Here is a 14,058-nt window from a genome sequence, read left to right as displayed (position 1 = left end):
GCTTAGACGACGACAAGAAACTCCCGAGGACAGCGGACCTGCTCCAAAAAGACTGCAACTTTATCCAAAGGAGCAGCTTTAAAGAACCCTGCAATCTCCCCGCAAGAAGCGTGAGACTTGCAACACTGCACCCGGCGACCCCAACTCGGCTGGTGGAGAACCAACACCTCAGGGAGGACCCCCGGACTACTCTACGACTGTGAGTACCAAAACCTGTCCCCCCTGAGCCCCCACAGCGCCGCCTGCAGAGGGAATCCCGAGGCTTCCCCTGACCGCGACTCTCTGAAACCTAAGTCCCGACGCCTGGAAAAGACCCTGCACCCGCAGCCCCCAGGACCTGAAGGACCGGACTTTCACTGCAGAAGTGACCCCCAGGAGTCCCTCTCCCTTGCCCAAGTGGAGGTTTCCCCGAGGAAGCCCCCCCCTTGCCTGCCTGCAGCGCTGAAGAGATCCCTTGATCTCTCATTGACTTCCATTGCGAACCCGACGCTTGTTCTAACACTGCACCCGGCCGCCCCCGCGCCGCTGAGGATGAAATTTCTGTGTGGGCTTGTGTCCCCCCCGGTGCCCTACAAAACCCCCCTGGTCTGCCCTCCGAAGACGCGGGTACTTACCTGCTGGCAGACTGGAACCGGGGCACCCCCTTCTCTCCATTGGAGCCTATGCGTTTTGGGCACCACTTTGAACTCTGCACCTGACCGGCCCTGAGCTGCTGGTGTGGTAACTTTGGGGTTGCTCTGAACCCCCAACGGTGGGCTACCTTGGACCAAGAGCTGAACCCTGTAAGTGTCTTACTTACCTGGTAAAACTAACAAAAACTTACCTCCCCCAGGAACTGTGAAAATTGCACTGTGTCCACTTTTAAAATAGCTATTTGTGAATAACTTGAAAAGTATACATGCAATTGAAATGATTCAAAGTTCCTAATGTACTTACCTGCAATACCTTTCAAACAAGATATTACATGTTAAATTTGAACCTGTGGTTCTTAAAATAAACTAAGAAAAGATATTTTTCTATACAAAACCTATTGGCTGGATTTGTCTCTGAGTGTGTGTACCTCATTTATTGTCTATGTGTATGTACAACAAATGCTTAACACTACTCCTTGGATAAGCCTACTGCTCGACCACACTACCACAAAATAGAGCATTAGTATTATCTCTTTTTACCACTATTTTACCTCTAAGGGGAACCCTTGGACTCTGTGCATGCTATTCCTTACTTTGAAATAGCACATACAGAGCCAACTTCCTACATTGGTGGATCAGCGGTGGGGTACAAGACTTTGCATTTGCTGGACTACTCAGCCAATACCTGATCACACGACAAATTCCAAAATTGTCATTAGAAATTGATTTTTGCAATTTGAAAAGTTTTCTAAATTCATAAAAGTCCTGCTAGGGCCTTGTGTTAGTCCCTGTTAGCATTTTCTTTTAGAGTTTAAAAGTTTTGTAAAAGTTTGAATTAGATTCTAGAACCAGTTTAGTTTCTTAAAAAGTATTCCAACTTTTAGAAGCATAATGTCTAGCACAGATGTGAATGTGGTGGAACTCGACACCACACCTTACCTCCATCTCCAGATGAGAGAGCTAAGGTCCCTCTGTAACATAAGAAAAATAACAATGGGCTCCAGACCTACCAAAGCACAGCTCCAGGAGCTGTTGGCAGAGTATGATAGAGCCAACCCCTCTGTGGATAACACAGAGGAAGATGATAGTGAACTGGAGGAAGAATCCCCTCCACCAGTCCTATCTAGGGAGAACAGGGCTTCTCAAGCCCTGACTCCAAAAATAATAGTCAGAGATGCTGGCTCCCTCTCAGGAGGGTCCAACCTCTCTGAAATCACTGAGGATAACTCCAGTGAAGAGGACATCCAGTTAGCCAGGATGGCCAAAAGATTGGCTTTGGAAAAACAGATCCTAGCCATAGAAAGGGAAAGACAAGAGATGGGCCTAGGACCCATCAATGGTGGCAGCAACATAACTAGGGTCAGAGATTCTCCTGACATGTTGAAAATCCCCAAAGAGATTGTAACTAAATATGAAGATGGTGATGATATCACCAAATGGTTCACAGCTTTTGAGAGGGCTTGTGAAACCAGAAAAGTGAACAAATCTCACTGGGGTGCTCTCCTTTGGGAAATGTTCACAAGAAAGTGTAGGGATAGATTCCTCACACTCTCTAAAAAAGATGCAGAATCTTATGACCTCATGAAGGGTACCCTGATTGAGGGCTTTGGATTCTCCACTGAGGAGTATAGGATTAGATTCAGGGGGGCTCAAAAATCCTCGAGCCAGACCTGGGTTGACTTTGTAGACTACTCAGCAAAAACACTAGATGGTTGGATTCAAGGCAATGGTGTAAATGATTATGATGGGCTGTACAATTTATTTGTGAAAGAACACCTGTTAAGTAATTGTTTCAATGATAAACTGCATCAGCATCTGGTAGACCTAGGACCAATTTCTCCCCAAGAATTGGGAAAGAAGGCGGACCATTGGGTCAAGACTAGGGAGTCCAAAACGTCCACAGGGTGTGACCAAAAGAAAGGGGTCACAAAACCTCCCCGGGGAAAGGTGGTGAGTCAGCCAAAAATAAAAATAGTAAAGAGTCTTCTACAGGCCCCCAAAAACCTGCACAGGAGGGTGGGCCCAGAGCCTCTTCACAAAACAATCCTGGGTACAAGGGTAAAAACTTTGATCCCAAAAAGGCCTGGTGTCGAAACTGTAGTCAGTCTGGACACCAAACTGGAGACAAGGCCTGTCCCAAGAAAGATACCACTTCTAACTCCCATCCAGCTAAAACTGGAATGGCCAGTCTCCAAGTGGGATCAACAGTGTGCCCAGAGCAAATCAGGTGTGTCACTGAAGCTACATTAGTCTCTGAGGGTGGGGTGGATTTAGCCACACTGGCTGCCTGGCCCCCTAACATGCAAAAATACAGGCAGCAGCTCTTAATTAATGGGACAAGTGTAGAGGGCCTGAGGGATACAGGTGCCAGTGTCACTATGGTGACAGAGAAACTGGTTTCCCCTGGCCAATACCTGACTGGACAAACTTATCCAGTCACCAACGCTGACAATCAGACTAAAGTACATCCCATGGCTATGGTAACTTTAGAGTGGGGAGGGGTCAATGGCCTGAAACAGGTGGTGGTCTCCTCAAATATCCTAGTAGACTGTTTGCTTGGAAATGACCTGGATTCCTCAGCATGGGCTGAGGTAGAACTGAAAACCCATGCAGCCATGCTGGGTATCCCTGAACTGGTGTGTGTCAAGACTAGGGCACAGTGCAAGGCACAGGGTGAAAAAGTAGAGCTGGAGTCTGGAAAAATGGCCCAGCCTACCAAGAGACAAGGAAAGTCAGCTGGGAAACCAGCTGCAACACAACACCAAAAAGAGAACCTCTCTTCTCAGGAAGAAGTTCTGCCCTCTGAGGGAACTGAGCCTATGGAGCTGGAACCTTATCAGGTTGAGCTCTTGGGCCCAGGGGGACCCTCAAGGGAAGAGTTGTGTAAGGGACAAGAAACCTGCCCCTCTCTTGAAGGCCTTAGGCAGCAAGCTGCTGAAGAGTCCAAAGGCAAGAAAAATGGAACACATAGGGTCTATTGGGAAGATGGACTCCTGTACACTGAGGCAAGAGATCCCAAACCTGGTGCCACTAGGAGAGTGGTAGTGCCTCAGGGTTTCAGAGAGTTTATTCTGACCTTAGCCCATGATATTCCCCTTGCTGGGCATTTGGGACAAACCAAGACGTGGGAGAGGTTAGTCAACCACTTCTACTGGCCCAATATGTCCCAGAAGGTTAAGGAGTTTTGCCTCTCCTGCCCCACCTGTCAAGCCAGTGGTAAGACAGGTGGGCATCCAAAGGCCCCCCTCATTCCACTTCCAGTGGTGGGATTCCCCTTTGAAAGAGTGGGTGTGGACATAGTTGGTCCACTAGAACCTCCCACAGCCTCAGGAAATATGTACATCCTAGTAGTAGTGGATCATGCTACTAGGTATCCTGAAGCTATTCCCCTTAGGTCGACTACTGCCCCTGCAGTAGCCAAGGCCCTCATTGGTATCTTTACCAGAGTGGGTTTCCCTAAGGAGGTGGTGTCTGACAGAGGTACCAACTTCATGTCAGCATACCTAAAACACATGTGGAATGAGTGTTGAGTGACTTACAAATTCACTACCCCATATCATCCACAAACTAATGGCCTTGTTGAGAGATTCAACAAGACATTAAAGGGCATGATCATGGGGCTCCCAGAAAAACTCAAAAGGAGATGGGATGTCCTCCTGCCATGTCTGCTTTTCGCTTACAGAGAGGTGCCTCAGAAGGTAGTAGGATTCTCACCCTTTGAACTTCTGTTTGGCCACCCTGTAAGGGGACCACTTGCTCTTGTTAAAGAAGGCTGGGAGAGACCTCTTCATGAGCCTAAACAAGACATAGTGGACTATGTACTTGGCCTTCGCTCAAGGATGGCAGAGTACATGGAAAAGGCAAGTAAAAACCTTGAGGCCAGCCAACAACTCCAGAAGTTGTGGTATGACCAAAAGGCTGCACTGGTTGAATTTCAACCAGGGCAGAAAGTCTGGGTTCTGGAGCCTGTGGCTCCCAGGGCACTTCAGGACAAATGGAGTGGCCCTTACCCAGTACTAGAAAGGAAGAGTCAGGTCACCTACCTGGTGGACCTGGGCACAAGCAGGAGCCCCAAGAGGGTGATCCATGTGAACCGCCTTAAGCTCTTCCATGACAGGGCTGATGTAAATCTGTTGATGGTAACAGATGAGGACCAGGAAGCTGAGAGTGAACCTCTCCCTGATCTCCTCTCATCAGACCCTAAAGATGGCTCAGTAGATGGAGTGATCTACTCAGACACCCTCTCTAGCCAGCAGCAGTCTGACTGCAGGAAGGTCCTGCAGCAGTTTGCTGAACTCTTTTCCCTAACCCCTGGTCAGACACACCTGTGTACCCATGATGTGGACACAGGAGACAGCATGCCTGTCAAAAACAAAATATTTAGACAGTCTGACCAAGTTAAGGAAAGCATCAAGGTGGAAGTCCACAAGATGCTGGAATTGGGAGTAACTGAGTACTCTGACAGCCCCTGGGCTAGCCCAGTGGTCTTAGTCCCCAAACCTCACACCAAAGAAGGAAAGAGAGAGATGAGGTTTTGTGTGGACTACAGAGGTCTCAACTCTGTCACCAAGACAGATGCCCATCCCATTCCTAGAGCTGATGAGCTAATAGACAAATTAGGGGCTGCCAAATTCTTAAGTACCTTTGACTTAACAGCAGGGTACTGGCAAATCAAAATGGCCCCTGGAGCAAAAGAAAAGACAGCATTCTCCACACCGGATGGGCATTATCAGTTCACTGTTATGCCCTTTGGTTTAAAGAATGCCCCTGCCACCTTCCAAAGGTTGGTGAATCAAGTCCTTGCTGGGCTGGAATCCTTTAGTGCAGCTTATCTTGATGATATTGCTGTCTTCAGCTCCACCTGGCAGGATCACCTGATCCACCTGAAGAAGGTTTTGAAGGCTCTGCAATCTGCAGGCCTCTCTATCAAGGCATCCAAATGCCAGATAGGGCAGGGAACTGTGGTTTACTTGGGACACCTTGTAGGTGGAGGCCAAGTTCAGCCACTCCAGCCTAAGATCCAGACTATTCTGGACTGGGCAGCTCCAAAAACCCAGACTCAAGTCAGGGCATTCCTTGGCTTGACTGGGTACTACAGGAGGTTTGTGAAGGGATATGGATCCATTGTGACAGCCCTCACAGAACTCACCTCCAAGAAAATGCCCAAGAAAGTAAACTGGACTGTAGAATGCCAACAGGCCTTTGACACCCTGAAACAAGCTATGTGCACAGCACCAGTTCTAAAAGCTCCAGATTACTCCAAGCAGTTCATTGTGCAAACAGATGCCTCTGAACATGGGATAGGGGCAGTTTTGTCCCAAACAAATGATGATGGCCTTGACCAGCCTGTTGCTTTCATTAGCAGGAGGTTACTCCCCAGGGAGCAGCGTTGGAGTGCCATTGAGAGGGAGGCCTTTGCTGTGGTTTGGTCCCTGAAGAAGCTGAGACCATACCTTTTTGGTACTCACTTCCTAGTTCAGACTGACCACAGACCTCTCAGATGGCTGATGCAAATGAAAGGTGAAAATCCAAAACTGTTGAGGTGGTCCATCTCCCTACAGGGAATGGACTTTATAGTGGAACACAGACCTGGGACTGCCCATGCCAATGCAGATGGCCTTTCCAGGTTCTTCCACTTAGAAAATGAAGACTCTCTTGGGAAAGGTTAGTCTCATCCTCTTTTGTTTGGGGGGGGTTGTGTAAGGAAATGCCTCCTTGGCATGGTTACCCCCTGACTTTTTGCCTTTGCTGATGCTATGTTTTGAATTGAAAGTGTGCTGAGACCTGCTAACCAGGCCCCAGCACCAGTGTTCTTTCCCTAACCTGTACTTTTGATTCCACAATTGGCACACCCGGGCATCCAGATAAGTCCCTTGTAACTGGTACCTCTGGTACCAAGGGCCCTGATGCCAGGGAAGCTCTCTAAGGGCTGCAGCATGTATTATGCCACCCTAAGAGACCCCTCACTCAGCACAGACACACTGCTTACCAGCTTGTGTGTGCTAGTGAGAACAAAATGAGTAAGTCGACATGGCACTCCCCTCAGGGTGCCATGCCAGCCTCTCACTGCCTATGCAGTATAGGTAAGACACCCCTCTAGCAGGCCTTACAGCCCTAAGGCAGGGTGCACTATACCATAGGTGAGGGTACCAGTGCATGAGCACTGTGCCCCTACAGTGTCTAAGCAAAACCTTAGACATTGTAAGTGCAGGGTAGCCATAAGAGTATATGGTCTGGGAGTCTGTTTTACACGAACTCCACAGCACCATAATGGCTACACTGAAAACTGGGAAGTTTGGTATCAAACTTCTCAGCACAATAAATGCACACTGATGCCAGTGTACATTTTATTGTAAAATACACCACAGAGGGCACCTTAGAGGTGCCCCCTGAAACTTAACCGACTATCTGTGTAGGCTGACTGGTTCCAGCAGCCTGCCACACTAGAGACATGTTGCTGGCCCCATGGGGAGAGTGCCTTTGTCACTCTAAAGCCAGTAACAAAGCCTGCACTGGGTGGAGATGCTAACACCTCCCCCAGGCAGGAGCTGTAACACCTGGCGGTGAGCCTCAAAGGCTCACCCCTTTGTCACAGCACCGCAGGACACTCCAGCTAGTGGAGTTGCCCGCCCCCGGCCCCCACTTTTGGCGGCAAGGCCGGAGAAAATAATGAGAATAACAAGGAGGAGTCACTGGCCAGTCAGGACAGCCCCTAAGGTGTCCTGAGCTGAGGTGACTCTAACTTTTAGAAATCCTCCATCTTGCAGATGGAGGATTCCCCCAATAGGATTAGGGATGTGACCCCCTCCCCTTGGGAGGGGGCACAAAGAGGGTGTACTCACCCTCAGGGCTAGTAGCCATTGGCTACTAACCCCCCAGACCTAAACACGCCCTTAAATTTAGTATTTAAGGGCTCTCCCTGAACCTAGAAACTAGATTCCTGCAACAACAAGAAGGACTGCCTAGCTGAAAACCCCTGCAGAGGAAGACCAGAAGACAACCACTGCCTTGGCTCCAGAAACTCACCGGCCTGTCTCCTGCCTTCCAAAGGGACCAGCGACCTCTGCATCCTCTGAGGACTGCCCTGCTTCGACGACGTCAAGAAACTCCCGAGGACAGCGGACCTGCTCCAAAAAGACTGCAACTTTATCCAAAGGAGCAGCTTTAAAGAACCCTGCAATCTCCCCGCAAGAAGCGTGAGACTTGCAACACTGCACCCGGCGACCCCGACTCGGCTGGTGGAGAACCAACACCTCAGGGAGGACCCCCGGACTACTCTACGACTGTGAGTACTAAAACCTGTCCCCCCTGAGCCCCCACAGTGCCGCCTGCAGAGGGAATCCCGAGGCTTCCCCTGACCGCGACTCTCTGAAACCTAAGTCCCGACGCCTGGAAAAGACCCTGCACCCGCAGCCCCCAGGACCTGAAGGACCGGACTTTCACTGCAGAAGTGACCCCCAGGAGTCCCTCTCCCTTGCCCAAGTGGAGGTTTCCCCGAGGAAGCCCCCCCTTGCCTGCCTGCAGCGCTGAAGAGATCCCTTGATCTCTCATTGACTTCCATTGCGAACCCGACGCTTGTTCTAACACTGCACCCGGCCGCCCCGCGCCGCTGAGGGTGAAATTTCTGTGTGGGCTTGTGTCCCCCCCGGTGCCCTACAAAACCCCCCTGGTCTGCCCTCCGAAGACGCGGGTACTTACCTGCTGGCAGACTGGAACCGGGGCACCCCCTTCTCTCCATTGAAGCCTATGCGTTTTGGGCACCACTTTGAACTCTGCACCTGACCGGCCCTGAGCTGCTGGTGTGGTAACTTTGGGGTTGCTCTGAACCCCCAACGGTGGGCTACCTTGGACCAAGAACTGAACCCTGTAAGTGTCTTACTTACCTGGTAAAACTAACAAAAACTTACCTCCCCCAGGAACTGTGAAAATTGCTCTAAGTGTCCACTTTTAAAATAGCTATTTGTGAATAACTTGAAAAGTATACATGCAATTGAAATGATTCAAAGTTCCTAATGTACTTACCTGCAATACCTTTCAAACAAGATATTACATGTTAAATTTGAACCTGTGATTCTTAAAATAAACTAAGAAAAGATATTTTTCTATACAAAACCTATTGGCTGGATTTGTCTCTGAGTGTGTGTACCTCATTTATTGTCTATGTGTATGTACAACAAATGCTTAACACTACTCCTTGGATAAGCCTACTGCTCGACCACACTACCACAAAATAGAGCATTAGTATTATCTCTTTTTACCACTATTTTACCTCTAAGGGGAACCCTTGGACTCTGTGAATGCTATTCCTTACTTTGAAATAGCACATACAGAGCCAACTTCCTACACCCATTCTTTGGAGAAATATGATAGTTTTCTCCAGAATTCTTTTCTCCTGCCTCATCTCCCCTTTCCGTCTTTGGACCTCTCTGGCCAGACGTGGCCTCCAGCTGTGACAAGTGAATGACATTTGCCGAAGGACAGAGAGAGACAGGGTGTGGGGTAGAAGAAAGATGAAGTAGAGAGAAATGGAAGCTAGAGATGCAGATGAGGTAGGGAGAGACGTAAGGTGAAACGAGAAAGGTGAGATGACCAGAAAGAAAGATGCAGTGAGATAGAGAAAGAGATAGGCGGATTGCTTTGCTTCACTAAGGACCGGGCTGAAACACTCATTCACTGACCAAAATCTCTGGAATGTGCTTCTTAATCTATAAAAGACATTTATTGATTCCATTCGCAAGGTTCGTAAAGGAGATTAGCATGCTGAAAGCACACGTTTAATAATGGTCACAGCAATGAAATGAAAACATGTACAAATGATTCTCCACTGCAATATACACAGCAGGTATATGTATCTATATTATAATGCAAAGCAAATAATGAATTAAAAAATGCATTCCAACTCCTGCCAATTTCTGTGGGCTACTCTGTATTTTCCGTCTTGATATTGGCTGAGCACGAACTACGTTCTGCTCATGTAGCTCACGCGCCCCCCCCCCCCCCCCCCTTTTTTAACCTCCTCATTACTGGAATGTGAAAAAACAGATTTCCTTGCGACGGCTTGGTAGATATCAGCCTTATCTTGTAATAAGTTATTCTGACAAGACAGCATAGTTACAGTATTTGTGTCATCAAGTTCTTTCTCTAATTTTTTTATTTTCATGTTCTAACTGCTTACATCTCTCATGCGTTTTTCTGTAAGCAGGCGAAAGTATCTGAACCCTCCTACTAAGAACAAAAGGGTCATCATTCCGGTCAAAAAGCACCTTTTTTAAACATAAAAACAGTAAATAACTGTTTTATCCAAGCACCCATCCCAAAATTTAGAAAGTCCTGATAAACAAGAAAACACATTTGCCAAGACATAAGGCATTTCACATGCATTTTCAGAAAAAGTTTGCAGTGCTTCCTTTGACACTCTGCCACACACAGAGAAGTTGAGATAGGTAGGTTTTTACAGTGTGGGAGAGTGATCGAGATATGGAGATGGCAGAGGGAAGCAGCCAGGGTAATCCAAGCAGTGAGCAGGAGAATTAAGGAAGGACAAGAAGTGACTCAGAGCGAGCTAGATGGAGCTGGGCAGGTTAGAGGGGCTCAAGAATGAGAAAAGTGTAGCGAGAGCAGTGAAGTAAAGAGATGTCAGAACAAGAAAAGGTATGGAGAGGGGGTGAAGGGTAGAAAGGGTGGAGGTACAGAGAGAAGAGGTGATGTAGAAATGGATCCGAGATAAAGATCGGTGAGGATGATGCAGAGAGTGGAGTGTTCGGTGTAGTGCAGGGCTGAGAGGTAGTAGGTACCTTTTACAATGCAGTGGAAACCTGGGACGTTCATTGTCCACTGTAGTGTAGGGTTGAGAAAAGAGAGATTGTGTGCAGTGTTTGTCGTAGTGCTAAGCTGAGACGTGGCGCAGGGCTGTGTGGAGAGTTGCAGTGTTGGAAGTATCTGTGAGGATGATGTGGAGTGTGCAGTGCACTGCAGGGTTGAGAAGAGAGAGATTGGGTGCATTCTTTGTCGTAGTGTTAAGCTGAGAAGTGGCGCAGGGCTGTGTGGAGAGTTGCAGTGTTGGAGGTATCGATAAGTCTAAAAGTAGTAACTTGGTCAGGACCTGTACGATATAAGTTACCGTGGCAGAGGGGGAGCCTGCAGATGCTGTATGGGTGATTGGCTTTCCAGGAGGGGAGGATGTCAACATTGTGCATATGTGGGATGTTTTTCGGGACCTAAGTGGGTCCGTGCACCCAACCTGCGGTGAGACTGAGGTTGTGTCTGTGCCCTGCCAGGATGGGCAAGGGGTCCTCACTTGCACTATGGGTGGGATGGCAGCACCAATTACTACAAAGTAATATATTTCTGTCATGTATGGTGAAGAATCCACACTTATCTCTTTGTAACCGTGACTAGTAGTCCTGTAGCTCGCTCATCAACCGTTGCTGTCAAATTGTGTGATATGCCAGTGAATTGCATAACAATATTTGCTGTATGGATGTCTAAAAGTTTAAAAAACGTTTCTAAAAAAAAAAAAGTTCAAAAGTAGTAGGTTAAGGGAATATGACGGATGAAAAGTGAAGGTTTCATGTCCATATTAGGATGTTTGTGAACGGGGCAATGACAGTCTTGAGAGTCTAAGACATTCCATGTGAATGGGTTAGAGACTCTCCAAAAGATCGATGTGAATTGAGGGGGTTTGTAAGAAGGACTCCTTAGGCGAGTGTGCAGTAAATCGCTATGAGAATTAAATTAACACCACTGTAGTATAAATTTCATCCTTCGCATGTTCTATCACAAGTCTTTTTGTTTGTCTAATTGCCCTATTTGTTCTTCAGGTTGTGTTTCGCCTGTAGTCGGTGTCGGGTGTACTGTTCACCATGGGTCTCACTAAGCAGTACCTGCGCTATGCTGCCAGTGCTGTGTTTGGTGTAATTGCCAGCACAAAAGCTAATGTGGTCTTCGTCACCTTGCGTGGGGAAAAGGGGCGCTATGTGGCTGTGTCCGCCTGTGAACACGTCTTTATCTGGGACCTACGCAAGAGCGAGAAGGTAAGCCCGTCTGTGTTATGTTCCTGTTGTCTTTGGTATCTATGGATGTCTTGTTGTAAGTTGCCTAATCCTGTCTTGGCACCAACTCAACGTGTTCATCAGCCTGAGGTAGGTTGTCCATGCTGTGATGTAATCTCCATTCATTGTTAAACCTTCACCCATGTGGTAGGCATTGCCACACCTTCTTCTATGCCCTGCACCTTACTAAGTATGTCATAGTGGTTTTCTGTTGCCTTGCTAGTACTTTGGCATGTAACCAGGCACTGCCATCACACAAGAAGAATGTATACTCTTTTGGGTACCAAGATCACCTTTTGATCACAAAGTACTCCAATTGTTATGTTCCGCCTGTGCGCGCATGCTTGTGCGCAGTGTTTGCAAAATCTTTTGTGAATTAAACAAAAAATCTTAAAAGGGTCTTAGAAACTGCTCCCTATTTACCTGAACACACCATAGGCCTAGTCCAATGTCGTTCTAATTTACGTGCTTCTGATTGGCAAGCACTTCATCTGCTTTCACTTTCTGCTCTCTGCTGCTTTGCCATCCATGCCATCATGTGGAGCAGGAACCAAATACTCCTTCCCGTCACTGCCATTGGCTACTGCCCAGTGTTCTTCCACTGACCAAATGCTTCCCAAGGTATTTTTTTGTTTACTTTCACAGTGTACGGGGCTGCGTGAAGTACATCCTGGAGGTGCTCTGACCCTCCACCAGGCTGCTTGAAACAGTTCAGCCTGACTGTTCAAGATACGAGAAACAAGCATGACACACAGGAAGCCTTTCCAAATGATAAAAAGTGCACAAATCTGCATAGCGGTGCTGCTTGACAACTTTAAAAATGTAGGTGTCAGAGGATGGAGGAGGCTTGGCTACGTTAATGAACAATCCCAGTTAGTGTGGGTTAATAGACGGCTTATGGGCTGGGTGGTGTGAGTGCGGCTCCCACAAGGACCTTGTCAGCTGCAAGCACTAAATGTGTAGTTTCAGGAAATCTGACATTGTAGTTTTTTTTTCTCAAAGTGTTATATCAAATGCTTCAACCTCTCGAAACACCCCTCGCTGCCTCTTGGTTACCAACCTGGAGAAATCACTGGCCCAGTCTAAATGACTGTCTCTAGACGATACAACTGTTGTAGACACACATAGATTCACACAACCATTGTAGACACATCCCCGCACACTTACACAACCACTGTAGATACACGCTTATACTTTTTTTATTTTATTATTATTCTCTGTGTTTTGCATGGGAATGAATAATTTCTTCCGGTTTCTTGAGATGACGGACACATTGCACAGAAGCGTAAACTGCTATGCAGTATGGTTTAAAGGGGAAGAAAGCGCTATGACACGATCCATGCTGGCCGCGTCATAGCGCTTTTTTATCTTTTTACTCTGAAACATGTTACGCAGTAGCTCATGTTGCTGCGCAACATGTAAAAAACAAAGCAATAGATTTTGCGTAGGCGAAACCTATTGGTTTTGCCAATGCTTATTGTATGGCACTATGGCACAATCTTTGCCCCTTGCCAGTATTTCCCTACTCGCTTCTGGTTTTGGTAAATGCCCCAAAAACCCTTAAACAATCATTTTGGAGGCGGCTCAGTCCAGTTGGCTAAAGCGTTTGCTCAGCCAGGCGGAACGTGCCACTCCTGTCTGGGGTGGTCAAGTACACCTTCTAGATAACCTGCGCTCACCCTTGGGTAGCTTGGCCTGGAGCAGTCAATGACCTGGCAGAACCTGAGTACCCAGCAACACCACACTGCTGCCCCAGCACTCACTTGTTCTCCCTCAAACTCACTCCCTCGCATCCACCCGCACCTCTGCACGGATCCCGGGTATCAGTTGTCGTAGGTACACATGCATACACTCTTGCATGCCCTATTTTCCAGGTCCATAATGCAATGCCCTGATAACTGGCAGGTGGATGCCCATACGCTTGCTAACCCTCTAGGTCCCAACCAGCCCTTAACATGCCAACCGGCCTCCAGCTAACCTCGCTCCACCGCAACTCCAAAGCTTATAGCACTTTCTCCTGGGCACCCAGCCACTCCTGGCTAAGTCACAACTCCCCAGGTGTCGGGATCAAGGTGGGGGACCAGAAGGACAACAGCCAGTAAACAATTGAGAAGGAGATGTTCAGGCTTCCAATAGAAGGGTCACTCAGAGGTCTGCAAAACACAGGGGAGTGGTCACTGGGGCTAACCATTAGACACTGAGGCGCCCAGCACCGCCAGACAATCCAATGTTACCAAATAGTATCCAACTTCAGCACCTCTGGAATGGAGATGCCCCATTGGGGGCATGTGGACTCGACCCGCCCTCGACACTTCAGGTTGTACACAACAAGTTTCCAGGTCTGGGTCTCTGGACAGGAGGCACCGTGTCTGGTG

At 47.9% G+C, this 14,058-nt stretch overlaps 1 protein-coding gene across 1 annotated transcript in view; it reads left to right on the top strand.

Annotated features, from left to right (window-relative positions):
* Nucleotides 1–11,449: 11,449 nt before the first annotated feature.
* The window catches only part of WDR3 (WD repeat domain 3), a 188,218-nt gene continuing 185,609 nt past the window's right edge, over nucleotides 11,450–14,058 (top strand). Inside the window, exon 1 of the mRNA XM_069203010.1 lies at nucleotides 11,450–11,665. Within this exon, the coding sequence (XP_069059111.1) occupies nucleotides 11,495–11,665 (171 nt within the window). The 5' untranslated portion in view covers nucleotides 11,450–11,494. The remainder of the gene's footprint in view (nucleotides 11,666–14,058) is intronic.

Source organism: Pleurodeles waltl, chromosome 8, assembly GCF_031143425.1.
Source record: "Pleurodeles waltl isolate 20211129_DDA chromosome 8, aPleWal1.hap1.20221129, whole genome shotgun sequence".
Taxonomy (NCBI): Eukaryota; Metazoa; Chordata; class Amphibia; order Caudata; family Salamandridae; genus Pleurodeles; species Pleurodeles waltl.
Note: the sequence above shows the minus strand (reverse complement) of the source record. Positions and strands in the feature narration are given on the sequence as shown.